The following is a 14,729-nucleotide window of genomic DNA, read 5'->3' on the forward strand; positions in this document are numbered from 1 at the left end:
AATTCAAAATTCTCTGCCACTAGTCCATTTTGGTGAAATTTCATTGCAGAAACTCAAATTGTCGTCAGCAGTTTGTATGGCCTTCATGTGCTTGTATGCATGGGGGCATACTCCTAATGAGTCAACAAATGGTGTTCTGGGGGGATCTCCTCCCAGATATGACTCAGAGCGTCACCGGGTTTCTGGACTGAGATGTTCTGCAATTCGATGGCGTCAGATGGACCAAAACATAATGTCCCAGTGGTCTTCTTCTTCATTTTGGTTAGCGGAGCATGGAAGCCAGTCTTTCATCCTCCAGGAACTACCTGCATATTCTGACCACATGAGCCTGGACATTGTCGTGCACCAGAACCAACTGCACTAGCATGTAGGGTCTGACAATGGGTCCAGAGATGTCATCCCAATATAATAGCAGTCAAAGTGCTGTTGCCAAGCCTGTAAAGGTTTATCCATCCCTCCATCTATATGCTGCTCCATACCATCACTGACCCACCGACATACCAGTCACTTTGTTACGGGCAACATTCTGTGGCTTCTCCAGACTTTTGCATGTCTGTCACATGTGGTCAGGGTGAACCTGCTCTTATCTGTGAAAAACACAGAGCACCAGTGGTGGACCTACCAATTTTGATATTCTGCAACAAATGCCAGTAGGGCAGTTCTAGTGCTGGACACTAGATGTCACCAGATATCACCTCATGCTACCGGGAGTGACACTGACCCCAGTCAACTGCAAAACAGACAGAAAAAATTAGGAGCAAAAAATATCAGTTGCCTCCACCTTTAAAACCATTCTTGTTTTGGAGGTTGTGTAATAATATCAATGACGATAGATTAAATAAATACATTTCAGGTAGATGCCTGTGTATTGTAAAAGTCTTCTGTGTTGATTTGAACTGAGTATGTCGTTTGTTCAGTCTCTCAGTTAGTGTTGCGCTCAGTGCATGTCTTACTGTACATCATGTCATTAACACAAACATTTTAAAGGTGATAATTTAGGACTTCAACAATAATCCAGACAGCAACATGGGTTGAGCATCTTAGGGATAGTTAGTTGTATTGGGAATTAAGCTATTTTTGCTTTTTTTTTTTTTTTTTTTTTTTTTTTTAAATAACATTTGTCTCATTTTTGTGTTATATAGGAAAGAAACATCAATATCTGATGACAAGACTTATGAATCGCGGTCCAGCAGTGGGGAGTTTTTTGCAGTTCAATTCAATTTTATTTATATAGTGCCAAATCACAAGTCGCCTCAAGTAGGCAACACCTCAAACAGTAAAGCTTCATCCATATCAAAACCCAGCAGTGTAGAGAGTGTCAGCAATAGGCAGCAGTACTTGTCCCTGTACAATTCACAGAACCGTCTAATCCACATCTGACTACCGCCAAGCCCACAAGCACCATAACATAGTTTGTTACCTGAAATTCAACACTAAAAAAGGGCTGGAGCAACCTGTCAAAGCTATTTACACTGAAATGAACTTTATACTCAGGTTTTTACTTTTACTGTTTCACAAGGAGTTAAAAAGCAAATGTCCACAATTTAGACTTTAGTTGCAAGATATTTTATTAAAACAATTTAACAAAAATTTAATAAAAGTACAGTTCGGTGTATAATAATCAAATTAACTGAATTGCATTTATCTAATTAACATAGTCTGAGCTAATGCTAATTATGTTCTGATCCTTTTGAGGAGAATGGTTGGAGCGAATAAATGGATGCACTTATCTCTGTATACCGAGTTGATGATAACCACCCAACAGGAAACCGGCATACCCTTGGCATTCAGTGGCCATATGGTGTAAACCAAAATCCTTCTGAATTAATCATCTAATGTGGCAAAAACTGAGCAGAGGAAAAGACAAAAATATACAAAACCAATTTGCAGGTTCACAGTTTGGCATCAGTTGATCACTCCAGCGTTGGAATTTGCAGCTGTGACCTCTTAAGATCCCATCTTCTGAACTGCTCATCTCGCAGAAGACAAAAGGGAAGAACCTCATATCTTTTAATTCTTAACAAAGAAACTCCATCACATTTTAACATTCAGTCACATATGCTTCTAATTGACTTCATGTTTCATTTAGTTTATGTAATTGTAATTAAATTAGATTTGTCTTTAGCATATTCTCACATGAGCCTTCATTTTAAAATAATCCCCCTTTTAATTAAAATACAGAGGAATACTTTCTTTCTTGTTTTTCTCTTTAAAACTCTGTTTTTGTCAATCACAGTATACCCAGTTAGACTTTTTTGATAAGTCACACATTTTATAAGTCAGACACACACATAGAATCTTTATTATACTTCGGTTGACTTTTAGCAAATAGGGATAACAATAATAATAAATCTCCAGGGTGGGCCATTTATATGGATACACCGTAATAACATGGGAATGGTTGGTGATATTAAAGTCCTGTTTGTGGCACATTAGTATATGTGAGGGGGCAAACTCCTCAAGATGGGTGGTGACCATGGTGGCCATTTAGAAGGCGGCCATCTTGGATACAACTTTTGTCTTTTCAATAGGAAGAGGGCCATGTGACACATCAAACTTATTGGTAATGTCACAAGAAAAACAATGGTGTGCTTGGTTTCAACGTAACTTTATTCTGTCATGAGTTATTTACAAGTTTCTGACCACTTATAAAATGTGTTCAATGTGCTGCCCATTGTGTTGGATTGTCAATGCAACCCTCTTCTCCCACTCTTCACACACTGATAGCAACACTGCAGGAGAAATGCCAGCACAGGCATCCAGTATCCGTAGTTTCAGGTGCTGCACATCTCGTATCTTCACACCATAGACTATTGCCTTCAGATGACCCCAAAGATAAAAGTCTAAGGGGGTTAGATCGGGAAACCTTGGGGGCCATTCAACTGGCCCACGACGACCAATCCACTTTCCAGGAAACTGTTCATCTAGGAATGCTCGGACCTGGCACCCATAATGTGGTGGTGCACCATCCTGCTGGAAAAACTCAGGGAACGTGCCAGCTTCAGTGCACAAAGAGGGAAACACATCATCATGTAGCAATTTCAAATATCCAGTGGCCTTGAGGTTTCCATTGATGAAGAATGGACCCACTATCGTTGTACCCCATATACCACACCAAACCATCACTTTTGTTGTTCCAACAGTCTTGGAGGGATCCATCCAATGTGGGTTAGTGTCAGACCAATAGCGTTGGTTTTGTTTGTTAACTTCACCATTCACATAAAAGTTTGCCTCATCACTGAACAAAATCTTCTGCGTGAACTGAGGGTCCTGTTCCAATTTTTGTTTTGCCCATTCTGCAAATTCTGTGTGCCGATCTGGGTCATCCTCGTTGAGATGCTGCAGTAGCTGGAGTTTGTAAGGGTGCCATTTGTGAGTAGCTAATATCCGCCAAAGGGATGTTCGACTAATGCCACTCTCCAGTGCTACGCTGTGGGCTCTTGCTGAATGAAGCTAGGACAGCCACTGATGTTTCTTCATTACTGACAGTTTTCTTGGGTCCACATTTTGGCAAATCCAACACTGAACCAGTTTCACGAAACTTAGCAAGCAGTTTGCTAACTGTAGCATGGGAGATGGGTGGTCTCGTAGGGTGTCTTGCATTGAAATCTGCTGCAATGACCCGGTTACTGCGTTCACCAGATATCAACACAATTTCGATCCGCTCCTCACGTGTTAACCTCTTCGATATGTCAATGGCTGTGAACAAAGAGAAACGTGTAAATAACTCATGACAGAATAAAGTTACGTTGAAACCAAGCACACCATTGTTTTTCTTGTGACATTACCAATAAGTTTGATGTGTCACATGGCCCTCTTCCTATTGAAAAAACAAAAGTTGTATCCAAGATGGCCGCCTTCTAAATGGCCACCATGGTCTCCACCCATCTTGAGGAGTTTGCCACCTCACATATACTAATGTGCCACAAACAGGACTTTAGTATCACCAACCATTCCCATGTTATTACGGTGTATCCATATAAATGGCCCACCCTGTATATATCTTGTCCTTTGTGCCCGTTTAAGAAATGTTGATTTTATGAAATATCTGCTTTTCATCTTAATATCTTTGAAAGAAACCAGTACAAAATTGACATGGCACAAAAAGGGCAAATATGTGCTTTGAAATGGAACGATATTTATGCAGTGCTTTTATTTTCTTACTGACCCCTCAAAGAGTTTCAGACATATAAAGGCAATTTTATATTCAGTGTAGAGTGTTTTAATTTATACACTTTCAGCACTTTATGTACCATCCATGGAGAATTTTGAATCACCCATTAGCCTAACATGTCTTTGAACTGTATTCTGTAAGTATCTGTGTTCTCCTGAAAAGCTGAGAGGAGACACTTGAAGTTGCTCACCAATGTCATAATATCTCAGGAGTTTTGGTAGAAATCGAAACTTTAATCAGTTATTATATAAAATATGCATTCACAGTGGATCTGTGTCATTTGAGCAGATGACTGCAGAGAATAGTCTTTACTAATCAATCCCAAAAAAGATAAAAGCATCATATTTCTGTTTTCAGACAATGGAAGCAGCTCACCGCTGCCAAAGTTTGCCTCCTCACCCAAACCCAACAACAGCTATATGTTCAAGCGGGAACCACCAGAGGGCTGTGAGAAGATTAAAGCTTTTGAGGAAATGAGGTATACATGCTTTGATACTTATACTGAATTTCCTCAGTACTCTGCTGCCCCCTTTAATTCCGCTGAACATGTTTTTGTGCAGCTCCAGGCAGTCCACATCGGCACCCCTCTTCTCCTGCCCTGACAAAAACAAAGTGAATTTCATCCCAACGGGTTCAGCTTTCTGTCCCGTCAAACTCCCTGGCTCTTTACAACTCACCCTTGCATCAGAGCCCGAGGAAGACGAGGACAGCAGGGAAGCAGGTTCTGGCTCTGACCCACACGGAACCACGTCATTCTATGGTGTCCCTACTCAGGTGTCCACGAGCACCAGCACAGATGATCCCCCAGAGGAGCCTGCCTCACCCTCAGAGACATCAGAGTCCCAGACAGACAGCCCGGCCATCAGCTAGACCTGAGCAGAGCTGGCCTCTGTCTCTGGGATGTACACTTGCAACCATCGAGCACCACCACTGACTTTCTCACCAACACCACCTTCTGCTCCACCAGGGGGTCTCTGTCTCTCTGTGCCCACTGTCTCCGTTGCCCTTCTATCTTTGCATGGCGTAGCAACAGTGTCCAGAATATCCACCACAACCAATATGATTTGCTGCCTCAACCTCCTGTCCTGCATAATAAGTGAGCTGCTGTTGGCAGGAAGAGACCTGACAGTTCAAGGGTTCATATGCAGGCGTAGTGAGGAGTGCAACACAATGGATCGGGGAGGGGCATGCATTTTAAGCTGGTAGTGTATTTCTGATGAAATGTGTTGTGTTCTGTTTCAACATTCACAGTATGAATAAGCTCTTTAAACATGTATATCCACATATAGCTCTATAAAAAGAAAGAAAAGTCTTTGTTTAAAACTCTATGGCTGTGTTATAAATGGAACAGGAAAGACAACAAGAACAGGATGATGTTTACACTGTCCAGGTCATGTTGTTGAGCTTTGTCTTAAATGCAACAAGGAAAACGTTGGAAGAAAAGGAGAAAATGGCCTCAAATGGTTACACGGTGTCAGATCTTGCTTCAGGTATTTCACAATCGGAGTCTATACTCAGGTAATTTGGAATGTATGTCCATAAAAAGCAGAACAGATTCCCTGACATTTATTCCCTCACATTTTCATTAATATACGAATCACTCTTTTCTGTTCAGTGACTAGACCTGAGCTCATGGCTGCAAATAGTGAAGGCTGTTGTGACCTCTGCCATGTGTTGTTGTGGATGTACTGATGGGGTTGAGCTTACCTGTTATTTAAGCTTAATGATAATGTGATTGGCTGATGGTGGAGCAAAAGCAATGAGAATGCAGTAACACTACGTGAAAGTATGAGGAAAATGTTCAAATGCAACCTGTCTTTGAGGAAATAAAACTTTGAGGACGTAAAACTGGCACTGGATTGGCAGATAGACCGCTGCTCAAAGGGTAATTGCGGTTTCCACCCAAAATATTGTGAGCAGCATAAACTTGTTTTTATTTATAACCCAGATGCGTTACCACAACATTTTTTTAAAGTTTAGTTTTCCACATCTTAGAATATATTCAGTCAAGCCTGGAGGTTTGACACAGCAAGCTTGCTGTTAAGTGACAGACCTCACTACTCCATAGGACACAGAGATGATAAAAAGCTGGATAAAACCAGGAGAGAATGATTATTGGACTTGTGTTTGTCAGATCCAGACAGAGAGAACTTTAAATAGTGGACCACATCTACTGAATGTCTAAATAGGGAATTCAGAGCTCTGGAGATGTTCCAGTTGTCAGCCGCCACATGGAGGCAGTGTTAAATGTATGGAGCTATATCTCTTAATGATTATGGGTTGCTGATTGCATCACTTCCAAAAGACGTCAGCCCTTTTCAGGCATGAGCTACGTGACCTTACTGTTTTTATTGCTCTGTAGAAGTGACAGCAGCATTCTTTTGGATCGCTTCAGTGACTCCCAAAACCTGGAAAGTAGTTTTTCCTCTGAGTGAGCTCTGTAGTATCTTCATTTATAGTTCAATCCAAGCTTTCAAACAAGCAGCAACTGACCTATGCATAGCACTGTTTTCCAGAAGCAGCATGCTTTTGGCGTGTTGATGGACTGCAGGTAAGCATGTTTCCACGGGGTCTGTATTGTTCTAATTCTGACAATCTTTCCAAGTGTAGGTCAAGAGCTACAAAACATGCCAGTGACAGGCAGCTTTTGCCCTTAACGAGTAAGTTGTTTTGTTGCCCCCAGGTGGCCAAAATTAAGAAAAAAGCGTAAATAAATATATAAATCCAGGTAAATTGTGACTGACAGATCAAAGTCTGATTTTCACTATTCATGACGCCTGGTCTGGGATGACGCAGTTCTTGTGCAAGTTGAAAATGAATATTTGTACAACCTTTCCCTCCACTCTGCACTCTGGTAAGCTTCGAAACTTACTGTTCTAATGAAATCCATTCCATGAGATATGAGCATGAGAGGTGATTGATTCCTAAATTATGTTTGATCGTTGTTTCTGTACTCAGACCTTTGGTTGCAGCTACAAGAGCACCTTCTGCTGTATGATGCATAGAGAAAGCATTACACTGGCCGGCCTCGTTTTCACTGTTATTATTATTATTATTATTATTATTATGGGATGCTGTAGGCACCCTGATGCTACCACCAAACTACAGTACCATAGCATTTCATGTTTTCTGTGCAATGTTACAAACAGACATGAACATGGCCAAGTGTAAATAACCAGTGCATTTTCATCTTACTCATCATTTCTTTGGATAACTGGTGTATTTGTTGAATCCCTGTATTGACACTCCTTTTGTATATACGTTATTTTGTATATACAAGGCTTTTAAGGAGGTTCAATGTCGTGGTTTCTAAAGACATTTCAGCACCTTACCAAGAATTTTAGCTTTCCCAATGTTCCACATATACTTGGCATTGGTAACCTAGATGTGTGCAATAATAGGAAAAAAAATTTAAAAAGAAAAGGTGTTGTCTTTTCGTTCTTTGACACAAATGTCTCATCTCACATTCCTTTGGTTTTGAGCATGAAGGCTGAATCAGCAAGAAGTTTGTTGTTAAAGCCATCAACTGATACAAAACCAGCAATGACCAGAGCACACCACTGGCAGGTCAGAGTGTTCATCAGCTCCTCTTTGTGTAACCAGTAGTGTCAAAGTTCATGCACAATGGCAATAAAGGAAGAAAAAAAAAAATCTGGATTTTGTCTGTTCATTTTTGTGTGTCATACAGGGTTTTATTCATCACAGCTGTGAAATGTGTGATGACATAAGGAACTTTTTTTCTTTTTCTTAGTCTTGTATAGGTCATTAGAAATCAAGAGTTAGCTATCTTATGGAGCTGTTCGGCACTTCGGGATTGGTGGGAAAATATAATGGTGGTAATTTTCAGTGTTTTAAAAAGGAGATTTGGTATCTCACCAAAACTGTCCATACTTGGTATAACCACAGAACTTTCTGGTGGAGATTTTTCCAGTTATACAAAAAGATGGATTATTCTGGCTCTTACTACGGCCAAACGGGTCCTGCTAAGACATTGGTGGAAAAAGAGCCCCCCTCCCTATGAAGAGTGGCTAAAGACAATGGCTAAGTTGGCGTCCTACGAAAAAGTGACTTATGGTTTATTAGACAAATTGCATCAATATGATTGTATTTGGTCCCCCTTTACAAGCTCGTTTCCTGTAACTTGAGGAACAGAAGAGTAATGACAGAGTGGTGGTGTGGGGATTGGTGTGCGAAGAAAGAATAGGATAACTTTCCTTTGTTTTTGTTGTTGTTTTTGTTTGTTTGTTTTTTAAACTATTTATTTATGTAGTTATCCTTAAGTTCTGTTATTGAAGTTTAAAATGAAATAAATAAAAATTGTTGATGACAAAAAAGAAATCAAGAGTTAGCTGAAGCAGGTAGGTCTTCGTGTGTATCTAAGCAGTCTGATGTTTGCAGCAATCACCCTGAAAAAAAAGATGATGGTAATTTTGATTAAAAAAGAGAGATGAAGATGGTGGCAAACATATGCACAAATAGTTTAAACATTAACACTTTATTCATTCCATTTTAAATATAATTTGTTTTCCAAGAAAATATTGTGAGGCACTATATAAGTTGAATTGCAACTCGTGAACACCCCATTGGCAGAAATGACTATGAAATTAAATTACAGTTTTTAATTATGAACTCATTTTTGCCTTTTTTAATCAACTTTTGACTATGACACATACACTTGTGCCTGTGTGTTTCTTGGGCTAGTTCTTAAAAAGCCTTGTATTCACATCAGTTGTTTAGGTGTACAGCTGTCCACGATGGTCCAGTAACCCGCAGTTTCATGTCCAACCCTGAGATGCAATCAAAATCCTACAAGTACAGCCCACCTGAACGAGCATCACTACTTCAGCAGCTGCCCCAGCGCTGCCTAGAAAACAAATCCAAGCTCCATTTCTCCAACGAGGGTGATGAGTTTCAGACTTCAGACTAAACTCCAGTCATAGTTTTTCAAGGAGCTAAGCCTGACAGCAGATATCTGAAATACATTTAGAAAGAAATCAAAATTATTAAGAAGACATAGGGAGAGCTTTGGACAGCTCAGTTAAGATGCTGAGTCCTGTCCCGCTTTCTTTTCTTCCCTCCTTCCTTTCTTTCCTTTTAGGTCATCTGAAGTCAGAAAATGTATTTAGTTTAAGATGAGATTCAGCAACCAGCGGCAATCCCATATCCCCACAGTGTGCAACCGAACCCTATCCTCCAAGATGATAACACTTGGCCCCACAGAGCAGGGTTTATCAGACACTACCTCCAGAATTTGGAAGAGGAGAGGATGGAAGGGCTTGTCTGCATCCCTAACCTCAACTCCATAAATACGTCATACCAGAATGACCAACAGCAACCACAATGGCTGAGTTGTGACAAATGCCGGTTGAAGAATGGGTTGCCATCCACAGCTCATTGATATTAGCATTGATTTGACAAGTATTTCATACCCAAATACTCAACCTTTGGCCAACCCACAAATATTGTACCTTTTAAGGGGAAATAAACAGGCTTTCTAACAATATAAGATTTCTTGCCAAGAAGCATTGTTACAATGAAGAAATAATCTACTAACCAATAAGTTTATAGTTCTTCACCATGTGTGGAAGCTCAGCTAGAGGGCAGTGTGCTCCCTAGACCAGTCATCCTGTCTTTAGTTAATCTGATTTTCTTACCAACTAATCTAACCTCTTTAGTTTAAAATCCATGCGATAATGTTTTACTCTACTGCTATTCTACTTTGTCTCCCTCACATTTATATTTATAGCCAATTTATAATGACTCTCTAACCTAATTTCTTGGTTAGAAATTATGTTAATTATGTGTGCTGAAACCCATAGTGCCACACAGAAAAGCCCCAGTCAGCATTCAAACAAAGAAATATCACAGCAAGGAGGTTAAGACACGACAGAACATTGTCTAATGAATAGTATATTTGTTTACCTATTACATAAAGCACTACTACTGTTGTGAACCGGTGCTGTATTTGAATAACAGCTGTTTCATTTGTTTTATAAATTGTAACCTCTGCCCAGCAGTGATATATATCCCCCAGCAGATGGCAGTAGACAACCGGCACCCAGTTGAATTTGGCTGATTTCAGATTTTGTCACAGTTTAGCATGTAAAGGGCTCAAACAGCTGTTTGTATCTCTCATTTTGAGAGCTCCAAACCTCCACCTGTCTTTACAACTAAAACTTGTTCTAGCCGTTGTGCACTAAGGGATATCATAGCACCAACATTTATATTTACATTAGCTTCTAAATTCAGAAAAGGAAATATTTCTCTGCCTGACAGGAACAGTTTCTCTAAACAAAAGCATCATTGGCCCTGTTTCAGCAGCTAATCGGCTTTGTCACAAACTCGATTCTCTGTGCTAATCTCGAGCTTCCAGCACATCCTAACTGAACCTAATAGAACAAAGGTAAGACTCTTTTAAAAGCAAATTAGGGAGCAGAAAGCCTCTTGTAATCCCCAGATTCCCGGCCTTCTGCTTCCTGCTGTGCTGCTGTTTCTCCATTCAGGAGCAGCTCTGTGCAAAATGCTAATCCTCATTTATCAGAGCACAGAGATAATACAACAAATAAGAACCCCAGATATGATGTCTGGTTTTATTAAGACATAGCCACACAGCTGGGTTTGCCCCTCACTCTGAATTCATATTTGGATCAATCAAGCCTTCAAATTATTAGATGCATAAGAGAGTTGTCCCTAATCAGAGCTCTCTCCAATCAGTGCTGCTCACTAAGACAGAGTTAAAAGGTTAAAAGGTTAAAGTCACACTTGCACCAAGAGGCTGCTTCTAAATAACAGATATTTATTCAGACCTTTCAATGAAAATAAAACAAAAATATTTCTCTCCAACCATTCATCTGTTATTTTATCATATTGATTAACTTCACCTGAAATTAAACAAAACATATGGAAAATTTCAACAGCGAGCATTTTCCTTACACCCTCAAAATCTCAATTTGAGATAAACACTTATTTTATTGAAATTGCTATTTTTTGTTTTTGTTATTTTTCCTCATGTGCAGATTTAATTTGATTCTGTAGAAATAAAGCTCAACACTGCTACAATATTTGAATGGGTTTCGGCTCCGTGTTGGTACTGAATGTTAGCCCCTGTAGAAGCTTTGGTCCAGGCACTGCTAGTTTGAAATGAGTCAGTATTTCTCCTTTCTTTTTCTGAACACTCTACCCTAAAATCAAATGGAACAGTTGATTTTTCGGTACTTACTCACAAACATGTTTCTCAAATGTATGCACACATTTCATGGAGAAATTTGTTGTTTGTCAATATTTTCTAACCTAAATTTGTTTACATTCTACCAACAAATGTAAAACTACCCCAGACCTTGCTTACAAACAAATGGCCAAAGTGAGTGAAAAGACAATTTAAAAAAGCTTTTCATTTGTGCTGATGTGGAAAGATTGCAGTTTGAGCTGTTTAAAAAACTACATAAAACTTATTGCCACTTTAAAAAAATGTTCTTCTGTTTATGCTCACTCCTAGTATAAACAGATGTGTCAACTTTGTCAAATATTGAGTACAATGCTGAAGGAAGCTTTTGTGAAGGCGAAGGACTAAGCAACCAACTCGTCATCTCTGGGGACGTCAGCTGGTCAAGTGGATGGACTGCCACGTTCAGCTCTTTTGTGCATCTGTCTTTTCTCACGGGTCTATTGTGAAGACGAGACAGGCTGATCCCACCTCAGGAATCCAAACCTCCCTGCCTTGTATGCATGTCAGCTACCCCCTTCTCCCTGGGAGGGATTTCATTGTCCTGGTTCCCCTCCCCCTTTCAAATCAGATGCATTGAATGCTACACTGATCAAGGAAAAAGTAATCAAGTGCCCTTTTGTTTTAGCAGCTGCTTCAAAAGAGCAAAATAAATATATGGTAATGAAACCTTATCGTGTGTGCTTCAGATGCTGGCTGTCATGTGGTTTTGCCTTCCAGTGGTGTAGTTCTGTCCAGCCAAGGTTCCCTGCCACAAGATGAAGAGTTCAGCCAGCTGACAGAGATCCAGCACATTCTAATGGGCTGATGCTGCATCATTCACCATAACATCACTCATTTGAATACTGTTTAAAAGCTGGTTTATTAAATTGTTCTGTGTCTCTTTGGTTCTTTTGAGTAACAGAAATCTAAAACCAGAGACTCTTTCTACATTAACAGCAATAAAACAGTGGATCCAGGTCTTTCTGGCGTTTTGACAGGTGATTTGAACCAAAACTGCTCTACCACACGAGCCACAGTATTTGATATTTATTCATTTTGAGTCAAAGGACTGCTTTATTTATTACATTGTAGTCATCTAATTTGAATATCAGAAATGCCTATATGACACTTGAGAGTCATTTTGACACCTGTCAAGATGAAAATGGATCAGAGATCAAGAATTTTGGGGTCCTGATGGCACGTAACATTAATTTCTGTGAGGTGATTCTTTTGTTAGTGGCTTCAAGTGTGAAATGTTAAAGGTCATATAATATGGATCATTTTAATGATCAAGAAAATGACAAAACTATGTGACTCTTTTGACAATTTATTGTGATTCTTAATATTATATCACTTTAACAAAGTAAAACAGACGTTTCTGTTGCCTTTGGTGAGCTTGTTGACACCTGTCGAAATGAAAATGGAACTGAAGTGCCATCGCTGCCCACAAAGAAGACTCTGGGATACAGTACAGCAAAGATCGAGAATTTGGGGGCAATTGTTGGCGTATAACATACAGTTTCTATAAAGTTATCTTTAACATTCACCAAGAAAATTACACAAGTATTTTAAAAACTATGTGAACCATCCAACACAATCTTGGGCTCCTGAATATTATATCACTTTTCAATAAAGTAAAAAGTTGCCCTCGTATCCATTTTTTGAAATACTTTGAAGCATTTAATTGGAGAAGGGCCACAATGGTGGGAATCAGTGTGTGATACTCTGGGTAGTCTTCACTGGTGAGTCTTTGCACCTGTTACCATTAATAGAAGTCCTATTTGAACGCATTGGTATGGACCTCATCAGGCCATTTCACCAGACTGCATGGGGATATCACTTTGTATTAGTTGGGAGGTGAGCAGGAAAACACTGTAAATAAAATGTCACCAACCTGGCAATATTGTGCACATGTTGGGTCCTTTGGTCACAGACTGCTTTTGTCATTTACGCAAGATCTCTAAAATCTGAATCATCCTGTCTCACAGTGATGCTGAAAAACTAGTTCGTGGATTTAATACTTCTGGGCTGGACTATTCTATTCAATTACATGTTACTTATATAGCAGAAAACCCACAACAACAGTTGCCTCAAGGTGCTAATATTGCAAGGTAAAAACCCTACAATAATACAGAGAAGCCCCAACAATCAGATGACCCCCTATGAGCAAGCACTTTGGTGAAAACTCCCTTTTAACAGGAAGAAACCTCCAGCAGAACCAGGCTCAAGGAGGGGTAGCCATCTGCTGTGACCAGTTGGGGGTGAGGAGAGGGAGAAAGGACAAAAGACATGATGTGGAAGAGAGCCAGAGATTAATAATAACCCATAATTAAATGCAGAGCAGTGTATAAACACATGGTGAGTGAAAAGGCGTGAGAGAAGGAGAAACACTGTGCATCATGGGAAGCCCCGAACAGTCTAAATTTGCAGCATAGCTAAGGTTGGATTGAGGGTCACCTGATTTAGCCCTAACTATAAGCTTTATCAAAAATGAAAGTCCAATGTGCTCTATTGGGGTGATACAGTATGAGGTCTTTAAGAAAAGATCCAGTCCAGTTATTCTAGACCATGTATGTGAGGAGAAAGATTTTAAATTCAATTCTAGATTTAACAGGATTTTAACAGAGAGTCAGTGAAGAGAAGCCAATATGGGAGAGTAAGCGTCTTTAAAATCAGTTTATTACCGCCACATCACATGGGGACCTATACCTACAGTGCATCCTGGAGGCCCCGCCCTCACTCCCCAGAGAGGGGTCTCTTCTTCTCCAGTGTCTCATGGTGCCGGGGTCTGCCTGTCTACATCTAACTTACAATACCTAACTGTGTGTGGAATAAGGTACAAAACACATATATGATGCTATCCTTTCTATATAACCTAATAGCTCTATACCCTATTGTCAGAACACAATACACTAAGCTAAAAGACACATCCATTGCACTGGTTTGACTCTCTATGAGCAGAGTGTATTCTACAAAAACTGCACCGCTTCATTTAAAATAAGGCCCATCTCAGGGTCATCACCCCACTTTCTTCAAGTACACCTCTCCAAACAGTGACTCTAAAGTGCAATCTCACATAGCACTAAAGAAGCAGTGGATTCAGTTATTAACACTTTACTAAATACCAGATTAATGACATCGATAAAGCAGAGGTTAATAAAAAAAAAAATGAATCAAAAAAACAAAAACAATCCTAAAATCCTATTACATTGTTGATTTTGAGCAGAAAGCTTTGAATCTTTTATTATCCACTCAGTAATTTGAAGTTTGGAACAACCTGCTCCTTTTATTATAATTTTCCATAACAAATTTGAAATATGTTTTATAATTTTTATAATTCAATTTTATTTA

At 39.6% G+C, this 14,729-nt stretch overlaps 1 protein-coding gene across 1 annotated transcript in view; it reads left to right on the top strand.

Annotated features, from left to right (window-relative positions):
* The window catches only part of glcci1a (glucocorticoid induced 1a), a 30,418-nt gene extending 22,605 nt beyond the window's left edge, over window positions 1–7,813 (top strand). Inside the window, 2 exon segments of the mRNA XM_040002597.1 lie at window positions 4,532–4,652; window positions 4,735–7,813. Of these exon segments, the coding sequence (XP_039858531.1) occupies window positions 4,532–4,652; window positions 4,735–5,044 (431 nt within the window). The 3' untranslated portion in view covers window positions 5,045–7,813.
* Window positions 7,814–14,729: the final 6,916 nt, after the last annotated feature.

This window comes from Simochromis diagramma, unplaced genomic scaffold, assembly GCF_900408965.1.
Source record: "Simochromis diagramma unplaced genomic scaffold, fSimDia1.1 OVJJ01000449.1, whole genome shotgun sequence".
NCBI lineage: Eukaryota > Metazoa > Chordata > Actinopteri > Cichliformes > Cichlidae > Simochromis > Simochromis diagramma.